Below are 23,981 nucleotides of genomic sequence, written 5' to 3'. Positions count from 1 at the left end.
GTGAGGCTAATGTCCAGCAAGAGGTTAATTCGCCCTCTCCGGAGCTGAGGTTCCCATGTTCCTTCCGGTGGCACCATAAATACAGCAGTGAGCTCTAAGCAGATTTCTGGCAATCTGTGTCCCTCCCATCTTCCTTGAACGTAATTCCTAGAAAGAGAAGATATTTCTTGTTCTGGAGAGAATTCCAGTGGTTCTGTAGGATGACATATATAGTTCAGAGAAACTACTCCCCGTTGGCATGAAATGCCTTCTCGAGTTTCACGCTCCCTGTGGGAACGCTTGCATTGCTGTTGAAGAATATTGCATGGAGGAGACACTGCCAGGTCATTCATTGAGATATTTCATGGACATCTCCAGCATCATGGCTTGATGAGTGTTGGCTTTTGGAAATGAGGGTGTGGCACCATGGGATGCCAGAGGAGCTTAGGGACCTGCCAGGCTCAGGGATGGCTGAGCCATAGTGCAGCTGTTGGGATGTCATGGCACTATGGGCCTTCAGTGCTGGAATCTCAGGGGGTGCTGGACACACTGGAACAGGTTGCCCAAGGAGGTCGTGGATGCTCCATCCCTGGAGGCATTCAAGGCCAGGCTGGATGTGGACCAGTGCAGCCTGGTCTGCTGGTTGGAGACCCTGCACACAGCAAGGGGGTTGAAACTGGATGAGCATTGTGGTCCTTTTCAACCCAGGCCATTCTATGAATTCTGTGAAAGGGGCAAGTCTTGAGTACGTGGGGTTCTGACATATGGAGGCAGGATTGAGCAGTAAATTAGACAGAAGGAAGTGTTGAGCTCCATGGGACCTGGAGAGCGGGCCACTGAATCACCAGACTTTGCTTGAGCCTTCCTTCCTGGTGGCATTTGCCATAATTTAATAAATAGAAGCTTTGGGTTACGGACAAGCTTTGGGTTAGGATGTTAGTTGATGCCGAGCTTTGGGTTGAAGGACAAACCTTGAGCTGAACTCAAGTTCTGTTCATGTGTACAGAGCTTGTGGGTGGGAATAGCCATGCATTTGTCCTCAATGCCTGTCTAACTGAGGTGGTCAGAGCAAACCTGACCTGTGCTGTTCTTTCCCCACAGATGCCAGCACGTCGCCCGATGCCGTGAAGAGGAGCCATTGGTGCAACGTGGCCTACTGGGAGCACCGGACACGCGTCGGCCGCCTCTACACAGTGTACGAACAGTCTGTCAGTATATTTTATGACCTACCTCAAGGAAACGGCTTCTGCCTCGGACAGCTAAACCTGGAAAACAGGAGCGAGACTGTGAGAAGGACTCGAAGTAAAATCGGTTACGGGATTTTACTCAGCAAAGAACCGGACGGTGTGTGGGCTTACAATCGCAGCGAGCATCCCATCTTCGTCAACTCCCCGACACTGGACATCCCCAACTGTAGGACTTTGATCGTGCGCAAGGTGATGCCGGGCTATTCCATCAAGGTGTTTGACTACGAGAAGTCCTGCCTCTTGCAGCACACTGCAGAGCTGGATTATGCGGACGGGCCCTACGACCCCAACAGCGTGCGGATCAGCTTCGCCAAGGGCTGGGGGCCGTGTTACTCCAGACAGTTCATCACATCTTGCCCGTGTTGGCTGGAGATCTTGCTCAGTAACAATCGATAACAGTCAGCCTCTGACAAAAGGAAAACAAAAAAGAAAGACACAGACTATCCCAAATATCATCTACCTAGATTTAATATAAAGTTTTATATATTATATGAAAATATATATTATACTTGTAATTATGGAGTCATTTTTACAATGTAATTATTTATGTATGGTGCAATGTGTATATGGACAAAAAACAGAAAATGCACTTTGGCTTATATAATTCTTTCAATACAGATTTAAAGAAAAAAAAAAATTATACAGCAAAAATAGGAGAGAAAAGCCCTAATTTTGATGTATGGTTTTTTTGAAATATTATTAATACCCAGACAAAAAGCTACTACCAGTCACTCATTGATAATAAAGTATTCGCATTATAGGGGGGGGGTTTAATTGTCTTTTTTTTTTTTTTTTTCTTTTTTTTTTTTGGTCTTTTTATTCCCTGACTGAAGCTTAGAGCAGCGTTTGCTCAGGCACTCTGCAGTCAGGTGGGATTTGCAGAGGGGTGACCACCGTCTCCCATCTGAGTCAGGTCCCTACAAAGCTGTACATCAGTGTTTGACAGGCTGCAGTTGTCTCCAGGAAGAAGGAAATGAGGAAAATGAGGACAGTTTAAGAGAAGGGAGCAAGCAGAATGTGAGAGAGAAAACTCCCGTAGCTCTGATGACACAAAGCGTGATGGAGACGCGGTGATGATGGAGACACGATAAATAGGTGTGTGCCTGTTCGTGTTGGTGCAAGTCAATGGGTCACAGTGCTGGTGTGAAGAGCAGAGCAGACAGCCCTAAAGACTGCCCAGTAGGACCAGTTTGTGACCACCTCCCACAGGTACCACCCCGCTGACTCCGGAGCCTCCTGGACACATTCAGTGGTTGAGAGTTGGGTGGATCCTCACCTGGAGACGTGGTGCAAGCATGGGTACGTTGGGCAGTGCCTGGCCTCGTGTCACTAGTGAAGTTCTTTGCTGTATTGTTTCTGGCCAGTGACTGGTGCTGCCAAGTCTTAAGAGTTCTATTACAAATCCATGGGTGTTTGCTGCTCCTGGAGTCCAGTGACTTCAGAAGCACCTTGGCTTTCATTATCAAGGAAGTGGCTTTGTAGCCTTATGGAGAAAGATGTGCCATGAGACCTCCGTAGTGGCTCAGAACTCAGCGACTAAACCAAGGCCTAAACTTACAGAAGATGGCTCCTGCCCTACCTCAGGGTTCTTCCAGCAGCCACAAATGAGCCAGGCTTGGAAAAGGGACCCACAGGAAAGGCGCAGACCTGGCACAGACATCGGGGAGAGGCACGAGCAGGAATGGCGCAATGATGTTTCCGCAGATCATTTCTCAAATTATAACCATACTTGAAATGATACGTAATTGGGACCACATTGGTTGAGTTCACGCAGCATCAGTGCTAATGCTGACATCATTAATTTTTGTTTGTGTTACAGCCATTGTTGTCAGGGAATGGTGTCAAAACATGTCACGATCGTTTAAGGCCAGCTTTCAAGAGCTTTGCAGGGAATTTTTATCCCGTGTGGCTTAAATTTGGTGTGCTGTGCCATACCACCTACATCACTCACTGTATCACTTTCATACAGCTGGGGATAGGGTTATTTTTAAGGTATTTTTTCCTTTCAGAAAGAGCCTTGTAAACACTGCCTTCGTTTTAACTTGGAGGAACAGTCCCAACCTGATCTGCTTTTCCCAGTGCTGCTGCCTTCCTCAGTGCACTGCCACAACCATCACGATGTCCTGCTTTGCATCATTGAGAGGATGGCTCTCGTGTTGAAAGTTCCGGGTTGCCATTGTGCAATCTATGGATGGTGCTTAATTTTTCTTCTTTTATTACTCATGCACTTTCCTAGGAATAAATCCTGGAGTTTTATTTCAGCTGACAGCAAGGCTTTAAAGGGAATAAAGAGGATTTGACCAGGAGGCACTGAAATAAGACATCAAGTATTCGTTTCTACCCCCATCTCTCCCCTTTAATACTTCATTGTAGCTGTTCAAACTTCAGCCCTTTTAGAGAAGCCTTAGGGCCACAAGCAGCACTGTCTACTATTAGCATTCCTTACAGCACTTATGATTAATAAACCACTCTGCTCATTTTCCACCAACTTAGGTGGGCAGAAGCAGACATTTTCTGCAAAGAGAACTTTTTACCCTGCTGGAGCTCACAACTACCAACGACCCAGTGGGTCCCAGCTGTGCTCCCCAGGTGCTGGTGCTCGCTCGTTTGCCCCAGCTCCAATAGAAAGAGGATGGCAGCCTTGGGAGCTAACGAGGCTGTGGGTCCCTGCTGTGCTCCCCAGGTGTTGGTAATTGCTCATCTGCCCCAGCCCCTATAAAAGCAGGTTGGCTGCAGCTATAGTGCTTTTGAAAGGCTTCTGGTTGCTTCTAGGTCTGTCTCTGTCTTTCACTCCTGAGATGTTCATGGTTTTTCAACACCCGTGGTAAGTGATCTGTTTTTGTACTGTAAGTTTTTTGTGGGACTGTGCCCTTTTTACGAAAAGATGGGTAAAAGTAAGGGAATTTTTGTAAAAGCAGTGTTTTGCTTGGGGCTGAGGCCTGGCAGTGTGTGGAGTGAGATTCTGTTCCCTATGGAGCCCCAGAGTTCCTGTGCTTTGTGTTGGTGCTGGCTTTGCTTTAGAAGGCTTTTGGGTCAGCCATGAGGTTACTTCATCCCTGGTGCTTGGGTTGTGGGGTCTTGTCCTCCCAAGCAGTGGTGTGCTCAAGTGTGCTTTCTCCAATCCTGAGTCTTCTTATGTCCTTATAGAGCTTGCTTTTAGTCCTCTGAGTTATACAAGAACTGTCTGACTGTTCATGGAGTATCTGTGGACGTGGTGGGACATGGAAATGCTTTAATATGGTGGTCAGATTGCAGGGCTCCATGACTGCCTTCAGTAGAGGGGCTGCAGGTGGGGGCAGGTGCAGACAGGAGCAGTGCTGCTGTGGGGTTGGGGTGACATTGCAGTGCTGAAAGCAACCTAAGTCCTGGATTTGTAGCTGTCCCAGAACAGATCTGAGTCACTGTGGTCTTTGTGTGCGGACTGTGTTTATGAGGTCCTCTTAATTTGAGCAACATTGAGTTTTAAAACTGTGTGCAATAAGCTGGTGAGGAGTAGCTGCTGGTAGATCCTGGAGGTGTATATTGTCCTCGATGTTCACAGCTGTTACAACAGCACATGATCTGCTACTGGCCAGAGCAGAGGAGAAGTGAATGCTAGAGGCAGCTGTATTCAGCTCCTCTTATAAAGAAAGGCTGAAATTGAGCTGAACTTGATGAGTCTCAGAGGTTCTTTCCAGTTGGAAGTTAGACACTGCCTGTGCTATGGGAGTCCTGCTGTGCCATGTTGTTTGCTACTGTCCTTCAGGCTCTGTTAGCCTTTGAACCATCCTTCTCAGGGTTTTATCTCTGCAGTAGAAACGTTGAGGGTGCATGTCTTCAATGCATAATTAAAAGCTGAATACTTCCTCCCTGTGCAGGAGGTGGCAAGGGAGAAAATACATCACTGTTGGTGTGCAGGGGTGAGCTGCAGGTGATGCTGCTTGAATTCATAGACAAGCGCCATCACCTTCTGTAAAGCATGGGGCATGTCCAGCTGTTAGGTTGGGAAGCTCAGCATCCCAGGGCTGACCCCAATGCCATCTATGCAATAGGTACAGCTGCAGAAGAGCTGGGGGTGCAGCAGTTACCTGCAGAGCATCCAGAGTGATTTCCTCTAAGTAACTCCTTTGCTGTTCTCAGAGGCCCCGTGTTCCATTTGGTGTGTGATGGAGCACAGCTCAATGGATAATCCTTCCTATATCCTAATTCAGGAACGTGGTGGTGCAATGCACAAAGTGGCATCTGTGCTATACGCACTGTGGGAACAACCCGAAATTGCTCTGAAACTCAGCTGGCTTACAATTATATTGGATTCTATTAAATTAAAACACATAGCACATATATTACACAATAAACCACAGCTATTTCATGGATCAAATTAAGTTTTATTTGGGCAAATTACAACCTTTCTTACAGTTGGGCCTTTGTGAAGCCATTCCTTTTTAATAAAAGCAGGCATTTTTGGCAAAAACCCTTAAAGCGTGCATTCCCAACAACTGCATATACTGTTACTATTTTTTTCTGGGATATATGTGGCTAATTATCTGCTCCTATTTAGGAGTGGTTCAAACAAGTGCTATCTTCCCTTTCCTCCTCCCCCACACCTCCCTTCTGCCGGAGTTTCTTATTTCTGCCCATTTTTTATTAGCTTGGCTGTGGAAGTCAGCAGAAAAACCTCCTCGTTAAAAGCAGGAGCCCATTTCCCGGAATTTCTGGGGAAAATGTGACTCTTGCAGTCAGCTTTGGAGCACAGAATGCAGGAGGGGTGCTGGGCTGGAGGGGAACGCAGCTCTTAGTGTGGATGCTGCTGGAGAGATGAAGATTTGGGGAGGAATAGTGGTGTTTCTTAAGGAACGAGAGGCTGCTGGTGCCTGAAGTGCTGTGCGGTGAAAGTCTTCTGTTGGTTTGGAAGGATGCAGGCTCTGGATTTAAGTTGGGATGTTTCTTAGAGATGCTGTTCAACAAGGGCTTGGTTTTTGCTGCAGCGCTGTGGGAGCAGTGAGGTGCATGCAGGTGGCGTGCCACAGCCTACAGAGGGGCTGATGTAGTTGCTCATCCTTGTGTGGATTGTGTTGAAATGGCTCAAAAATGGTGGGCATGGGGCAGCTCGCTCCCACATTTCCTTAGGAAGTTTAATGGGAACACAGACCTCATATCTGTTATTCAGCTCTGAGAAGAATTGCTGTCTGTTTTTCCTGCCTCCTGCTTCGGCTGTGGGGTGGGATCACAGCTACTGATATTTTCTGGAATCACTTTTCTCACTGTATTCTCAACCTGGACCAGGAAGCAGAGGAAATGTCCCAAGCGAGTTCTTCCTTGGGTAACATCAGTGTGACTTCAGGACTGGTGAGACCAGGATAACCACCATCCAAACTTCCATAATCCCAAAGCAGAAGAGCTCTGCAGGTTTTAAGTTGATCTTTTCTCACAGAGCAGCCCCTGTGTAGGATATCCTGTGGCTCACATAAGCAAGGCAGGAGCAAGAAGTATGTCCTCAAGGATGTGCCACTGGAGTTTTCCATCTCCATACCTTCTTGCAGTCTCAGGAAAACACCAAAGTGTGATGTTTGCACAGCTCTGGCTTTGCTTTGTGTTTTTTTTGTGCTCAGTTGGGTGTGTGAATGGCTCAGTATCACCTCTGGGTGTGGGGAGACTGGTCAGATGGGGACATGGAGTGCTTTGAGCTGTCACTGTGGAAGAAGCTGTCCTAAGTGCATTGCACAAAGCTTCAAAGCCCTTTGAGTTTTCCAAGTCCTTCTGGGCACTATTGTCATAAGATCAAGAACTATTATTCAACCTCCCAAATAACATCTGATGTTGTTTAAGGAACTGTTTGGCACGATTGTATCTGTGGGAGGGGGTTTGTGCTGGGAGGAGCTGCTGTCCGGAGGCTGTGGGCTGGCAGCATCCAGCCTGTGGTGCTGGTGAGGAGTCCTTGGATCTGATAGTTTCACTACTGCTTTACATCTGCCGCCAAGTGCTCGCTCAGAACTTCCCCATCTGTACGTGGTGCTGCAAGGCCAGGTTGGGTGGCAGCCCTGTGGCATGTGCAGTGCTCAGTCTGCATCCTCCCCAGGAGCTGTGGAGAGCAGATAGTGTGAGCTGATGCAGGCAGGCTGTGGGTTCCTTTCTAAACAGACTTCTAGAGCTGCCTCTTCTATGCATTTACTTCTTTCTGAAATGGAGGAGATCTCTGACCTGTTGCCTTCCTGGTACAGCCCATTGCTGCTGTCATACAAAATTGCTTGCTCCCCAGCCTGCTGGTGTTGCAGGCAGGAGTATGTAGGAGGAGAACTGGAATGGAGGAGAAAGAAGGGGCCCCAGAGCTTCCTTTGTGCTGTGGGTGGAAGGGACACTTTTTCCACCTGTTCTTTCACCTCATCCCTTCTCGTCTGGGGCATTCATCCAACATTTGTGGCTCCTAGCAGCCTCCAGTTTCGAGTCATGTTTTCTTAAGCTTGATGATGCTCCATCCCATGCTGCTCTGAGTAGGGTTGTGGTCTCTTACTGAACTGTGATGATGATTAATACCACTTTCTGGGGGGGGCTGTGCCCCTTCCATGGCAGCAGAGACATGGGGTGCTGCTGTGTTGGAACTGGGGACACCCCTGGAACCATGACCAATTCCTAGGGAACATCCATGATGGCTGTGATGTTCTAACTCTCAAAGGATGCCCGAGGGAAGGGTGTGAAGAAAAACCCATCTAACCTCTGGAAATTGCTTTCCTTCCTCTCCTCCTTCCAAAATAGCCTAATTAACAGAAAGAAACATTGCAGAGCTGTTAGTTCTGAAGGTCTCGTATGCCAAGCTCAAACATGCAGAGCCTCACTGAGCAGGCGCCGAGTGCTTGGAACGGTTAATGATTACCCAAATGGTGTCTGAGCGAGCCTGAAAGGATTGAAGAATTATGAAACTGTAATGAGGGAGGCCCGTTCTTGGCAGAAGTTGAAGTGATTCAAATGCTGGGGAATTCAGTGTGTTTTTCTTTCTTCTGAGGACTTGGTGAGGCGGTCCACAGTCCTGGTCATGTGGTGGGGACTGAGCAGTCCCATCAGTCTGATGCTGTAAGGACTTCTGCAGTGACAGAAGGGCTGAAGCTGTTTAAAAATAGCTTTGAGTCTGCAGTTAACTCATTGTAATTCCCTAAAATTCCCAGGCGTGGGGACTTGTGGTTGTGATGGCTTGGTGCTGGATGTAAAGGAGAAGTGGGTGGTGGTGGTGGTAGTGGATGGTTGGACTAGATGATCTCAGAGGTCTCTTTCAACCTTAAGGATGCCATGGTTCTGTAGTTCGAAGTTCAGCTCGTGGCCTGGAGGGGGGTGCAGGTGGGTGCCTGCAGTGGCTCTGCTCTCTGTGTGGATCTTAAAGAAAAGGAGAAAAAAGCTACACGCTTTGCTCCTCTTCCTCATCTGATTTTTATTTCTTTTTGGCTGCTTCACTTCAAGCTGGACCTGGAAAAGCTGCACGTAGGTGGTCAGAAAGCCTCTTTTTGCCTTGCTCCAAATGCATCCTAGCAGGGAAGTCCCCACTGAGTTGTACTGCTGATGCGTGCAGCTGAATGCCCAGGCTTTGTATTGCTCCTGGGGTATTTATATACACAGGATGTGGTGCTGTTGGTGTAAGCAACCCCTTAAATTGCAGCAATGTGTAGTGACTTGGGCAGTGAGCCTCTGTCTGAGGTGACTGAGTGTGCAGTGTCCTGATGGGAACTGACCTCAATATTTATTTTCCTTTCTAGTAAAACTTGATAGCCATGTCCTTGAATTCTTCCATTAGTAAACATCTCAGGAAAAAGCTTATGTATCAAACAAGATGCAGAAGGGGCCACGTGATGATTTCAGAGTTGGCTGTGAGGGCTGTGCTTCACTCTGAAACCAGGCAAGCAAGATGAAGCTTCCAGAAGGTTTATAAGAGCATCAGTGTAGCACTGCATAGAGTTTGTGTTCTTGAAAACAGGAGAAAGCTGTGAGGCAGTGCTCTTGTGTGATGCTGTGATTACTTTGAGATGAGAAGGAGGTAGGAGATCAAGTGAGATGTGAGCAGCCCTTCCTCTCCTGTGTGCTGCTCTTAGACTCTTACTCTCATGTCTTCAATAGCGTGCATCAGAGAAGCGGAGCCCTGTAGAGCTCCTGGATGTCACCTTGTAGAGCAGTGGTTCCTGAGTCAGTGGGAAAAGCCTTCCTTCAGGCAAATGGCACGGGGGAAGAGAAGGAGATGAACTTTCAGAGCTGGCCCTACTTCTCATATGGTTGCAAATGAAAATCACTGCAGGGATATTGACCAGAATGTTCCTTCGCAGTTAGGGTAGAGCTGTGCTGATCCCAGTGCGGTGCTGTGTGTGGAGTAAGAGCAGTATTTAGGGACTGGCTGAGCCCAAGGGCTGTGATCCCATTGTCCCTTTGCTGCACGGTGATGCTGTGAGCGCCATTAAATCCCATGGGCAATGCAGTGCTGAGCTGGGCAGCATGGGTCCTGGGCCAGCATCATCTCAGGGTGCTCCCACCCCAGTGGGGTCACTGGTGTAGCAGGGGAAGCTGCTGCTCGCGTTGCTTTCTCGTTAAAAGAGAGAGGGAGGGAAGCATCAAATTGACCTCCCTGCCCCCACGATTCCTACCCTTTACATTACAAACATCCTGGAGCTGAGGCTGCCTGCACTGTCAGTGCTGGAGGAGGATTTCTGCCAAGACACTGACCCCTGGTGGATTCTGCAAATGTCTTTTCATCTATTTTTTTCCTCTTTGAAAGGCAAAAATCTCCCCTTTCAGACCTTTGCTTGGTCCCTCACAATCCAGGGCTATCGGAAGATTTATTATTAAACAGGGGCTCTGGGGTGATTTATGAAATTACAGCTGAGCCACATTGTACGCTGGTTACAAATTGCAAAGATATTCCATGGGACGTGAGCTCCAATGAGCCTGGGATATATTACACTGTGGGGAAAAGGGGAGCTTAAAACCAGCTGGCCGATGGCAACAGCTACAGGCACTTCTCTTTGATGGGAAGACAGTGTGCATCTGGGTTTAATACAAAACATGATGGACTAACACCAGCTTTTGGGATATCTTATACAAACTGGATGATTTTCACTTGTTGTTTTTCCAGAGCTGTTGCACCACTTTGTCCAAAGCTAGATTCCTTTTTTCCTGTCTCTGCACGTGTTAGCTTTGTCTCGTTCAGCTTCCCGAAGAGCCAGGGATGGTTTCCCACTGATTTCCAAACGGAGAACTTCTCTGTACTCTTGTGAGTGCTGGAGCTCGCAGGCAGTGATGCTGCAGCATGTGGGATCACTGAGTTGAATTGGCTACCTATAAACACACTCCAGATGTTAGCAGGGAAAAGGAAACTGGAATACATCAGGAAGTCTTTGGAGTAAATCCCTCCCATGGAGAGCCCTCCTCGAGCTGCTAATGGCTGTGCTTCTCCAGGAGCCATCGGGGAGGTGGGCGTGCTCTGGGCTGTGTGATGCATGTCAAGCACAGCTTTGAAGCCTTCTGGTCAGTGGGAATCCCCACAAGCTGAGATGCAGTGAGCTGTAAGGCTGTGTAGTTGCTCTGGAGCTAAACCCTGTGGAGCTGTGCTGTTTGATGGTGTCTGGATGAAGAGCTTATGCCATCCATAGAGGCATGTTGTGGGCAGACATTGATAACCCATGAGACAGGAGGGCTTGGTGAAGTCGTGCCTCTGCTGTTTCCTTGGTTTGAAGTGTTTGAAACCATTTCTGCCATAAGCCATCTTGTGCTGGAGCTCGTTAGTAAGTCACAGCACTCTCACTTAACACTCTTGATGGGGTGTTGCATTGTTGAGCACTGCCTTTGTGCTTGGCCTGGGTGAGTATAGCTCTTAGATCTGGTTGGGAACGTTTAGGGGTAAGCTTAGAGTTGCTTGTATTTGGGATTTAAATTAAGTTATGAATCCTGGTACATTCCTCTTTCCAGTAAATAAACCTCAAAACCTGAGGCAGCTGAGCAGGGAGTGGGCTGCATCCTTCCTCCTGGCCTTCTGCATCAGAATGGGACATCCCTTGGCTGGATGCCACCTCCCACGGTGGAGTCCTCACCCTTAGGCTTAAATGGACAAAAGTGGGGAGAATTGTCCTCATGTGCCCCTGGCTGTGGGTGCTGTGCTCTATCTCTTTTGTGGACCAACCCTGGGATGGAGTCTTTGCAGCTCCACGGCCAATGTGACCCAGCACACCCCAGTGCTGGCTCCTGGCCAGGGCACTGTGGCTCCTGCAGTTGCCTTTTTAGGATTTCGTGGACCAAAGAGTGCTTTCATGTTGAGCAGTGCAGCCCCTGGAGCACCCTGTGGTCTGGCCTGGGAGGAGCGCTGCGAGGAACCATAGATTTCTGCAACACCAAGCAGTCCTGGCTGTGTGAGAAGGGTTGTGAAATATCGGCATGGCTTTCTGAGATACTAATTAGGGATGGACAAACCAGAGGGAGGAAAATAAGAAATCCCTTTGCACTGTTTCTGAGGTTAAAGAAAGTTCAGCTCGCTTTCTGCCTCCCCCCTGTTATTTTTCCCGGTTGTGCAGGCTCTTCTCATCCAGGTTCCAGCAGGGTTTGGCTGTGGAGCTGCTGGAGCACTGGGGAGGCTGCAGTGTCATGGCAGGATTTCTAAAGCAGGCTGGAAGAGGCTGGGAACCTAAACATGAGCATGCCTGTGTAATTTAGAGCAATCTCCTAAAAGTGACCTCTTAGAGCAATCCCCATATTGCAGCAGTGCTGGCTCCCTGAGGAGAATGAATGCAAAACGTGTATCCAGCAAGGATGTAGTGTTGCTCAGGGGGGGTGTTGGGTGCGATTCCCTCTCTTATGGATGGGAGTTGTGTCCGTGTGGGAGAGCTGTACTCAGTGCAGGGTTTGGCTGTGGGCTGGAGGTGCCCACCCCAGCTTGGCCAACTCTTGCTACGTCCTTCCCATGGCAGAAGTGGCTCGGACCACTTTGAAAGCCACACAATCCCAATGTGTTTGTCTTGTAATAGAGCTCTGCATCCAGTGCAGGAATCCTCTAATGCATTAGGAAATAGTTATCATTTTTCTTTGGCACTGCATTCTGCATTTGATAAGCAACTGCCTTTGGCTAAAAGCGATGCCAAGATTTTAGTGCTTGCTACAGAGCTAAGTATGTAATATTGCAGTGCATGTAATTGGGATAATTTAACACCCCTCTAGCAGAGCACAGGCCTCCTTACTTTTTGGGTCCGTTTTTTTTAATAACTCTTGCAGTCATTTGGGATATTTACTTTGTGGAAAATGAATGTGTTCCTCGTTGAAGTCACTTATTCTTGAGCTTTGAACAGAAGTTTCTTTGCAACTGTTTATTTGCAGTGGGAAACCTGGAGTCAGCCTCATCCCAGCTAGGTAACTGGGAACCTGGGGGCTGAGGTCCCTAATACCAATTCAGACTTCTTTGCGAGGGAGTATCAAATGAGGGTGGCACTTTGACTTCTGATCCCCACATGGTTCTGTTGATGTCCTTTTTATCCCAATCACAGAAACATAGGATGGCTTATGTTGGAGGGGGCCTTGAGCACCATTTTGTTTCAAGCCCTCTGCCATGGGTGTGATTGCCAACCACTAGGTGAGGCTGCCTGGGGCCACATCCAGCCTGGCCTTGGATGCCTTCAGAGATGGGGCAGCCAGTGGGGGCTGGAGGTGACTCTCATCCTTGGGATGGGGTCAGTGATGTGGCTGTCCTCCCCTCTTGTCCAGTGGCACCAGATGCCTTCCTGTTGGGAAGGGTGAAATCCAAAGCTAGGTCTTCTGCAGCATCCTCAGAGAAGTTCTTTCAGAGCAATTCAGATCTCATTAGAAGCAGGAAAGACAGGCTGCTGCCAGGGCTCCTGCTCTGTGGAAGCTGTATTTCTGGCTGAGCCTTGCTCTGGGTGATGGAGCTGGATCCATTTACATCAGAATACCTGCTTTCCTGATCTGAGCAGCATCTCCAACCTTTTGATCTTTATGAGCATATGCACACTTGGAGATGGACTCAGCTGAGCTGTGTTTGGTGTTGCACTGAATAGCCTGCAATTAAACCTCTTCATCTTGTAATGGCTAGGATGTTTTGGGGTAAAATCTTGATGAATTTTAGCAGGAGAGCATGCCCCAGGTGAGCCAGAAGGGGTTAATATGGATGGGGGTTGGCCCTTCTGCAAACCCAGTGAAAGCCCAGGCTGCTGGAGCATCAGCACAGCAGTGACCTGGTCCTCCTTGCAGCCCTTGGATAAGGAGCAGCTCTGATTTTAGGACAATGCCGGTCAGCCCAACCCTGCTCATGCATTTTTCATAAAGTCATTTTGTTGCTGGAAATCTGATTTCATTCAATCAGCATCCAGTGGGGGCTGAGGGCTGGGGAGCTGAGCTGAAGGCAGCCATGAGGTCCTGCCTTCCTGCCAGCCCTGCTCTGCTAATTGAAGAGGCAGTTTAATTTTAGCCTTTCTGGTGATGCTTTTCCTCTCTTAATTAGATCCAGCCTGATAGGAAAGACAAAAGTTGACTAGAAACCAGCTGTGGAGGGTTTTGCTCCTTCAGTTTAGCAGCAGAGGGAACTGTTTTGGGTCTTGGTGCTACGTAAGGCTGCTGCTGGTTGGCAGGGGGGAGGCTGTAGGGAAGAGCCGTGGTCTCACCCTCTGCTGGGTAAGTTGTGCTCTGCCCCAAGCCCTCTGCCACCAGTGCAGTGGGAGCCATGGAGCTGTCTGCTGTGATGTCATCACACTCAGAACTGGCCCAAATCATGGCATTAGGATTTGGTGGCTGCTCTGGGTGCACAACACCACGTTCACCCCGTGTACTGTGCTCAAACCGTCCAGTGGCTCCAGAACTGCCTGAAGTCTGGTTTCCCTGCTCTGTGCCACAGGAAAAGCAGTGCAGATGAGAAATAGAGCACTTAGCACGAGTTTGTCCAGTTGCATTTGTATTTTGAAAAAATCCTCCCTCTAAGTGCCAACTTAAAATTAGTTTCTCCCCTCTTCCAAATGCTTTCTGATCCCCAGTGGAAAATTTTGGATATTCAGTATTTACAAGTTGTGTATCAATGGTTTTTAGAGCTGAAACCTCATTGACGTGTGAACCATTTCTCAAAGTGCTCTGTAAGCAGCTTCCCATCCCCCTGCCCCACGCTTGAACTGAACGTGAAGGACCAGCTCCTTGATGAGGTCTGGAAGCTCTGCTGCCCATCTTTGGAGCTGATGGGAAATGGTTGGGGCTGTGCCATGGGGGTCTTCCTGTGATGCCCAGGTCATGGGCAATGTGCTCTGGGTGCCTGTAGCTGTTCCCAATGTATCACTCCAACCTCCATCCAAGTACTGTAGGGTTTTGTTGCTGCCTGGAGCACCTGCCCAACAGGTTCTGAGCCCTGGGGAGGCTGGTGACAATGCGAAATATTGTGGTCTTGCTTTAAACAGGTTTGAAACAAGCCAGATGAATCCAGCAGGATGCTCAAAACGTGGAGTATCGCCTGCACTGTGCTTGCTTTGCCCCTGGGCACCATCCTGCTCACAGGATGGGAGCCTGGTGCAGAGTGCTGTGGCTTGTTTGATCTGCAGGGCTGCTCTGCTTGCACACGTCTGGAAGCTCTGTTGGTTTTCAGTTTGCATCAGAAGTGCAGGCTTTCCTGGTCTGCAGAGCCTACCAAGGCTCCTATCTGTGCCATTGAAAAAAGACCTTTCAAAGAGCTTGGAGGTTTTGGAGGGCTTCTTCTCTCCTGAAAGCAGAGTTGACTGTTAGTTTTGGAGGCCCACATTCCCCATTCCTCTGGCATCCTTCCATACGTATATTTAGAAAGGAAGATCATACCTTCCATCCCAGAAATAACCAACCTGATGACTTAATTCAGAGGATGAAAGCTCAATGCTTCCTCTTGAGCTCCTGCTGCTTTCCCATCAGCTGTGGGTTTCCTGTTTGACCATAGGTTTCTGCTGGCTTTGGGCCTCCCAAGCTCTATGGAGCTGTACCCACTCAAGTGGCAGTGACTTCTGGGTGCCCAGCTGCCTATTGCATGTTGGTATCTCTTCATCGAGAGGGTTGTGGCGTTGTTTCATTGGAGGCTTTGTTGCTGGCAGAGGTGTTTGCACAGCATCCTTTATGTCTTAGTTTAACAGTGCATTTTCTGTAGGTTTTTCTTGGGGGCACTGTAAAGAGTTGTCTGTATGCTACCAGTAAGTTAGATAGAAACCTGTTGAACTCGCATCCCAGCAAGGCAAACCCTCCCTCAGTAGCTTCCTTTGGGTCCTTTGCTCACACCACTGGCTGCATTCCTCTGGCAGTTCCTGTTCACATGGGAGCCACAAAGCCCTGAGCCATGCGATGCATGGGCTGCCCCTCACCCTGGCTCTCTGGGCAAGCCTAACCCAGCTGCTCCATTCCCTTACGCCTGTGTTTAAAGCTCAAATAAGCCAAAAATTTAATGCAGAAATGGAGTTTCTGCTTTTTTTTTCCCTGCTCAGGCCTTACTGCTTGCAAATACAAAGTGTCATATTTAATGGCATGGGAGTGTCCAACTTCTGAGCTATTGATAAAGCACCAAGAGACCCACAGAACAAAGGTCCTGCTATGCTCACTGCTCTCCTCCCCCCCACTGAAGCTCAGCCTCATCAACCACTGCTGATCACCCCATGCTTTCCATTTTTTTTTCTCTTCCCTATCAGCTCGATTATCTCAAGTGCGCTCAGAGTGATTGCAATGTTGAAAGGCCCCAGAGTTAATTGGCATTAAGAATAGTATAGTATTATTAGGTGTGCCTTAACGTAGCAATCTCCATTTTCTTGTATTGACTCTACTACTGAGTAAATGCAGAGATAAAAGAAGGTGGAATTAGCACTTCTCTTGCCTGCACCAAAGCCAAGTCGCGTTATTTTCTTTTCTGTGGGTTTAGGACTAAAAGTAGCTCAGGTATGTGCAAGTTTAAACAAGACGAACCAGGGCCCCATTAAAAATTACTCTCTCCTGGATAATATTCAACATGGGATTAATAGTAAGGAGGCTGATGTCATCTTAAAGCTCCTGTGACCCTTTGCACTTATTTAGCATGCTGCTGAAATGAAACGTTTGTTATGCAGAAAGCTTTTCCTGCTGGAAAATGTGATGCTGCTACCTTTCCAAAAGCAGAGGGAGGGATACTGGGAGCCATGTGCAAAGAAACCAAATTGGCTATTAAGAAACTCCTGTTCCCCGAGCTGCCTGTGTGTGGTGTGTGCTGTGTGCATCCATCCTGCTTGCTGTGTGTTGCTTCCTAGGGTGCACAGCCCTCACCATGGTGCAGAGGGCACCAATAGCACGTGTGACTTTACCCTGTGGCAGTGAAGGGCCTGGTGAGTGGTTCAGCAAGTGCCAGGCAAGGCTGAGCTTTGTGCCCTGCTCAGTCATTGAATGGTTGGGTTGGAAGGGACCTCAAAGATAGAAGTGGAGTTCCAACTTTCTGCTGCTGGATTTTCCCTCACCAGATCAAGCTGCCCAGAGCCCCTCCAGCCAGGCCTCGGACACCTCCAGGGATGGGACATGCGTGGATGCTTTGGTCAACGGAGTGCTTTGGTGTTGAGTTGCTCAGGTCTCTTCCTCTATCAAGAGTGATGGGTGCCACTGTGGTCACCTCCATGGAGTTGCTTTTGATCCATGCCAAGTTGGTCTTGGCTGGGAATAAAAGGACTGCACAAGGGTTTGGTGGTTTTAGATGGTATTTAGGATGCTATGCAGTCCCAGCCTTCTTCACAGAGAATGTCTCTTGCATTTTAATGTTGGTTTCATCTTCTCTGTCTAGGCTAGGCTCTGAAAGTCCAACTTGTCCTCTTAGGGCTCAGTGAGTCATGTCCTGCACTGCCACCCTGCCTGGCTGCTGCTAAATCAGGCTGAAAAGAGCAGGATGCAGCCTGGCGTCTGCCTGGGCTGCAGATCTCTGATAAGCAACTGGGTGTGCTAGAAAATAATGACAAAGCCACTCTCATCTCCGGATCTTTACAAACATTAATTAGCAGATTTCACAAGATCAGTTAACTCACTTTCCCCATGCCCCTAGGGACCAGTAAATATTGCAGCTTTTCCTTGGTGTGAGCGCAGCAGATGCCATGTGATCATGTTGGTGTCAGCCAGCACTACCGCCCTGATTCTCCTCGTGCCCTTGCCCATGTCCATTTATCTTTGAAAACAATGGCTACATTCAGGTTGGCCAGTTTGATCTCCTGGATTTGCAGGTATAAATATATGCCTGATATGAGAGCATTGCCTTGGGTTAGCCCTGGGATGTGCAGTGCAATGAGCATCTGGCACATGCGATACCCATTTTGGGCATCTCCTATGCTGGGCTGTCTATCAGGCCGGTTACCAGCCACACTCCATATGAAGAGCTCCACTCCATGTCCAGGACCAAATGGTGTCACAGTTTCTGAAGTCTCCATTCACTGATATTGCCTTTTTCCCCAAAAAAGTCTCCTGCTTAATTTAGCCTTGAGAATCCATTGAGATGCCTTTTCTCTTTTAGAGAGAGATCCGTGCAGAGGATATTCTAGCTCTCTGCTGATGTGACTCATGTGGTAAACACATAGCAAAGGCCTTTTGCTCTAATGCAATGTACAGAAATGGCTATGAGAATCACAGGGCAAAATACACTGTGGTGGGATCATCCCCCAATCCTTCCTCTCTGCATGGGGAGGGTGGGGGAGCCAGAAGGGTGGCTGGGTGTGCTCCTGGAGTGGGCTGTGTTGGCCTCTGTATCTTCAGTGGTCCATTGGGCAGTAGTACTGCTCTTCAACCACAGCAAAGACGCGGGATGGAGATGGAGAGCAGCTCACTCTGTGCTGGAGACTGTGTGGGGATTTTCCAGAGGCGTGCCCAGCAGAAAAATGCCACAGGACGAGTCAGGCCTGTTTTTCCCAGCCATCACTCTGTGCAATGTGGTACTGCTTCAATTATTTAAAGCATTGCATAGGGCTTTTAAGGCTCAGACATGGGGAGCAGCACTCTGATCTTGCTCCTGAGTAGTAGCATTGCAGGGAATCCTCCACTCTTCCTCTTTGCAAACAGGATGCGGTAGTTTAGCACACGAGGTAAATACAGATGGCTTGGAGACTGGAGAGCATGCTATTTCACCAGGGCTTTCAAAGCAGAGCTTGAGAGATTGCTTACCTGGCCCATGCTGAGCTGTGGTTCTGTCTTTTTGGGCTCTTCACTGCAATTTTGCAGTCTGAGCCATGAGCTGAATGGCATGACTGCTCTGCAGACACAAATGGCTCTGAACACCCCAGCTTCCATGGCTCAGCTGGAAACCCTGATATGCTGATAGGAGTTCACAACTCTGTGTGCCCCTATGGGTGCTTTTAAAGCCTAGCGTGTCTCTGAGCTAGGTAGGAAACATCCCTTATGGATTCCCCTGTAAGATTTTTTTTTTTTTAATGAACTCATGCAAGATAAATACATTACTTATAATGAGCCCCAACTGAGAGTGTTTGGTCAGCACAGTGCTCTGCTTTGTGTTGGCACAACTACTGCTGGGTAGGTGGTGAGGTGAGAATCCCATCTGAATGGTGTGCAAACCCAATGTGGGACTGACGTGATGGCTTAGCAGATTGAATTTCCCATGGGAAATGTGAGTTAATATCAGCTGACGGCCCAGAGGGAGAGCTGCTGTGCTCCATTTTAGCCTATATGCATTACAAAACTGAAGACTGTTCACTGCAGTGGTAGACTAGAGGTGAGAAAGTTTGGAAATGTTTTGCTTGTGTTTCCCTGTCCTGGATGGGATCCCTGACATGCACTCCGATGAGATGTGGGCTTCTTGCTGCAGCCTGCTGGGGTACCCCAACAGCACAGATGCACTTAGAGTGGTACCCAAAAGCAAAGTGCCTGGTGTCACTTCCATCCTGTATCTTTGCTGTGAGAAAGCAGAGGCTCTGCAGAAGGGATGAAAATCATAACTAAAAAATCGGGGCCAAAGCTGCCTATCCAGATACTGTTGGTATGGCTGGGTTTGTTCAGCAGATGCATCAGTACTACAGACCAGGATGGCAAAGTCTCCCTGCTGAAACCACCCCTTGACCACAAGCTCTGAGTAACCACGAGTGCTTTCCCCGTGTTCCTGCACTCCTGTGAGCTTGCTGCAGGCTGGGGCTTGTGCTGTCTGGCACAGAACGTAGAAGAGCAGTGGTTTCTCACCCAGTGCAGCACTGTGACTTGGTATATGGGTGCTGAGAGGGGTTGTGCCCATGTCCACCTCTGGCTGCAGCTGGGTTTGGGGTGAGGGGATTGTCCAGCCCCACAGCCAAAGGTATCTGTGGTGATAGTGCTGCTGGTTTTCAATCTGGTGTAAAATTGATCTATCAGCATGTGAATGTGGTTGGAGATCGGCACGGTGCTGGGGAATTTTTCTTTGTTTGGGTCAAGAAGTTCTGTGCAATGGTTCGGGACGTCTCCTTACTGACAGCTCTAAGCCTCTCTGAAATGTTTGTTCTTGGGCCAAAGTCATCCCTGGAGTAACCTGACTGGGGCTGGTAAGGAAAACATGGGCTGTTCTTGGGTGCACAATCCCTTGCTCATGCACACCAGCAGCTCGGATACAACCAGCACTGAGAGCATGCTGCCTCCCTTGGGAGCTGCTTATGTAGTGCTTCAGCACTGCTTAAACCCAGACTGATGCACAGTGCGTACCAGAGAAACAGCTCCTGTGTTCATCCCTCTCAGACATAAAAATGCACTGGGGGCTCCAGCTTCCCTTGCCATGAGAGCATGGCCATGGGCTTCCCTTCAGTGCCCCAAACACAAAAGTCTCAGTTTTGTCCCCCCCCAGATGGAAGCTCATGCAGCTGACAGGTGTTGAAAATATGAAGTACTTTGATTCTGGGCTGCTCCTGGGGCTGTTTGATGTGTTTTCTAGTCAGAAACACCACTGGATCCATTCTCCACCAGTGCAGCTTGTAGGTGACCTGTTGTGATGTAGGGGAACCTGAAGTTCTGCTGCTCTGAGATGAAGCCAAGTAGGGGAGGGATCAACTCCAGGATCACACTCCTGAAATTTTACTGCCTGATCTTCAAGCACCTTCTTGTCTCGCACTTTGCCTTGATCTAGGAGTCAAACCTCTTTTGTCTGCGTGTCATTGAGCTACAATGAGTTACCAGTCTTCCTGAGCACCAGACATGCTTTGGTTTTGGCCTTTGGCCCTGAGACCTGATATTTGCTTGTATTTACAAGCCCAGTAATTACTGTCCCGAACCTGTTATCAGCATAAATACATACAAGGGAAATTGCAAGGTTATGGTTGAAGCTTGCAGGCTTTTAGACTAACAAATATTTTAGCCTGAAGATGTATTCAACTTTTCTTTTAAGTGGCTCTGGGTAAGATGAGAAGTTGCCTGTCAGATTTGATGGGGTCAGTAAAATTCAACCGTGTTCTACTGTAATTAACATTTGAAAAGAATTTACTTAGGAATTAGCTGTTGGCAGTGAAAAGCACCTCCTTGTATGGAAACAGAGGAAGCCCATCAGGGTAAATGCTGTCCCACACAGCAAGGAGCAGGGAGGGAGATCCATCCATTAGCACTTGTCTCCCGACAGTTCCTCAAAGATTCATCGTGGGATGTTGGCTTGATCAGCCCCAAGTGTCAGCTCTGGGTCACCGAGGTGTGCAGTGATCATTGCAGCAAGCATGGAGCTCCTGTAGCAATGAAGGGATGCAGTTACAAATGATAAAGAATGCAGTGGTCTAGAGGATGGGTTGTCACTTATACTGCTGCATGTCTTGAGGAAATAAGCTGCTGGGAAACTGTCTCCACTTAAGCAGTGCTGGAGTGGTGTTTGGTCTCCAACCACTGTGCTGCTGGTGGAGATGGGTCCAGTTTGGGTTGCAGCATCAGGGTGGAAAGAGAGCTGAGTGTATGCTGTTGGCCACTGAGAAGTTGGTAACCTTAGAATTAGTCCTGTGCTGTCGTTACTGTGTGACAATCGCTCCAACTTCAGGTTTCAAAGCTATGGGGAAAAAAGTTTCATTGAAAACGCAGGGGAAAAGATATTTTGGTTTGGCTGCTTGGACCATCTGCAAAACCTTTGCCTAATAAAGAACTCACAAGGATTTTTAGGGGAGCAGCAGTGTTACTTAATAGTGTTCTGTGATTAAGGCTGAAGTAATGGCAGACACCAAAGGCTTTTTTCAGTTGACATGTGTTAGAGCTGACTTAGGAAGTTTTGGGCTTAGTGAGGGAAGGTGGCTTTGGATAGGGCAGTGTTGTTCCCAAAATGTTAATAGCTCACATTAGGAAAGTTTATTTTGGTTCTGTAGCACTTGAACAGGAAGCCTCCATGTCCAGCAAGGAGCTTTGTGCTGCCTTTGGCCCTGGGTGGGATGGAGAGGCTGGACAAGGGATGTTCTTGGGGAGGCAGCTTGGAGACAGGATAGGTATGGAGAGGTGTGCAATACAGAGCCATTCAGGAGCTTAAGCCTTTAATGTCCCCTCATCAAGTGGGTCAAAATATTAATAATAGAAGGCTTTCTCATGATGATGTGAGCTGCAATTCAGGACAACTTTTGTATTAGGGAGCTTTATGCAGAGGAGAGCGCTGTCTTTTAATTTAGCATTCTCTTCTGCATAAAGCTTCTGTCTCTTCCAGAAGCAGCAAAGAGCTGCCCTGGCAGCACTACAAAGGGCTGAGTGCAGGTATGGGGTGAGGGCGATGTCCTTTGGGTGAAAGAGGTGTGGGGAGAGCGCTCTGCACATGTTTGGCTTCAAAGCCAGGGGTAATTACTGCATTGAGACTGTATCAGCAGGCAGGGCTGAGTCAAGTGGGGCAGGAATAGCACTTCTCTGCTGTTCTTGCTGTCCCGATGTCCAAACCCCACATCAGTGTGATGCTGGGCAAGCAAGAACTCTGCCTGGAAGTGCTGTGGCTTTGAGCTGGGGGCTACTGTGTGTAACATCACTGTCTTTTAGTGCATTCATCCTCTGAGACCTGTGAATTCATGAGGATGGCTAGACTGTAATTGCTTGTAATCTTAAAACCATGAAAAGAGAAAATTAGAGGTGAGGTGGGTGGCAGCAAGATGGAGCTTGCATGGTGCTGGCAGCCCAGGGCTGTCTGTGCAGTGGCTCCTGACAGATCCCTGCTCTTCTTGGGTGCTCCTCTGTATCTCATGTTGTGTCCTCCTCTGTCACAGTGGAGATCTGGGACTGATCTTGTGCTGTGGAGCAAGCCTCTCTGAGGTGAGGTTTGCTTTCCTCACTAGTGTATGCAAAAAGGCAATGTCATAGCCAAAAAAAAAACATGGAATTTGCAGGAGATCTGGATGAATGAGGTAAGGATGTGCTTTTGGTACTCAACGGAAGCAGGTGAGGTGATGTATCCCAAGTCATCACCACACTAGTGGCAAAGTTAAGAGAAACGTTTAGATGTATGTAATTGAAGCTACTAAGCTCCATCACCTTCCTGGAATCCTAGAATATCCTAAGTTGGAATGGGGCCATGAGGGTCATCAAGTCCAACTCTTGGCAACCTTAAAAAATGAAATGACAGCTTTCTTGCACATCTCATCCAACAGTTCTTCCCCTTGGTGCCTCCAGTAAGGATGCTGGGGTAGTTGGTCATGGTAAATGCCTGGAGATGGAGCACGGGGAGTGGTGGGGTTGGGTTGCCAGGTAATGGAAGTTCTCTCTAGGCTTAGGGGTGCTGCAGGTGTCCCTTGTGCCATAGGGACAGGATGTGGCAATGTCCCTATAGCGTAATAGAATCATTATAGAAAAGACCTCTAAATTCCAAGTCCAACCCATCTCCACTGTACCCTCTGTGCTACATCCCCACAGTTCTAGAAGACATGCAGACGGTGACCCTACTGCTGCTCTGGGCAGCCTTTGCCTCTTTTGCGTTTTCCCCAAATGCTCTTTCAGAGAAGAAATTGCTCCTAATATCCCTTTTCCTGCAATCCTGGGGGAGGGGGCTTTCCAAAATGGGTGAGCTTGCTGAAGGCTGAACCCTAGGAGCATCCAGTGGCTCCAGCCTGACTACTCAGGGACAGTGGTGGGAGGCAGACGGCAATGTGGAGAATGTCCCTTTTTGTCAATCCTGGGTCACTTTCCCTGCTGGGGACAGCTTAAACAGAGGAGCACACACAGGCAGTGACAGACGCTCCCTCAGCTGCTGTCGCCAGTTTTTATCTCGGAGCATAACAGCAATGAAGGGAAAGGGTCTAATCTCTGCAAAGGCACTCATGAGACTTTTCTCCCTAAAGAGCCCTTGTGCCCTGGAACAATAAATGCTGTGGATGTGTTGCCAACCCCGGGGATGCTGATCGTGCTCAGACCCGTGGGCACCCCTTTCCCAGGGCTGCTGGGGTCTCAGCACCTCGCTGCCCACACGGGGCTGTGGAGTCGGATGTTTGGCCGTGTGATGACAGTGCGTCTCACCAACATGGCAAATAAAGGACAATGAGATGTTGCTGGGGGGGAACGGGGCCTGAGGGAAAGGTCAGGGTAAGGAAACACAGCAGTGCTTGTCCAGCGGACAATAAGCAGTGTGTTGTTGTGGGATGAATGAGCTGGTCGAGTGGATGCCAAATGTTTACTCTAGGTTTCCACTGGGCAGTCAGACGTAGTCTGGTGGCACAGATCCCCATCCAAGCTTTGGATGCCTCTGCGGGAGCATCCTGATGGGATGGGGTTCACTTGGTTCTTCTCCGCTTGTCACCTTCAGGGGCACAAAACAAATTTCTTTAGTGGGAATCTGACTCTACCCAGTGCTCCAGAAAACCCATTACCCATTCAAATCCTCTTTTGAGCTTCAAATAACCAGTGCATGCAGCTGTC

The 23,981-nt window shown here is 48.6% G+C and overlaps 1 protein-coding gene across 1 annotated transcript in view; it reads left to right on the top strand.

Annotated features, from left to right (window-relative positions):
* The window catches only part of SMAD6 (SMAD family member 6), a 28,771-nt gene extending 26,785 nt beyond the window's left edge, over positions 1-1,986 (top strand). Inside the window, exon 4 of the mRNA XM_048956569.1 lies at positions 1,081-1,986. Within this exon, the coding sequence (XP_048812526.1) occupies positions 1,081-1,622 (542 nt within the window). The 3' untranslated portion in view covers positions 1,623-1,986. The remainder of the gene's footprint in view (positions 1-1,080) is intronic.
* The last annotated feature ends 21,995 nt before the right edge of the window (positions 1,987-23,981 follow it).

This window comes from Lagopus muta, chromosome 10 (assembly GCF_023343835.1).
Source record: "Lagopus muta isolate bLagMut1 chromosome 10, bLagMut1 primary, whole genome shotgun sequence".
In the NCBI taxonomy this organism is placed as follows: Eukaryota; Metazoa; Chordata; class Aves; order Galliformes; family Phasianidae; genus Lagopus; species Lagopus muta.
This window is presented reverse-complemented; position numbering and strand designations above follow the sequence as displayed.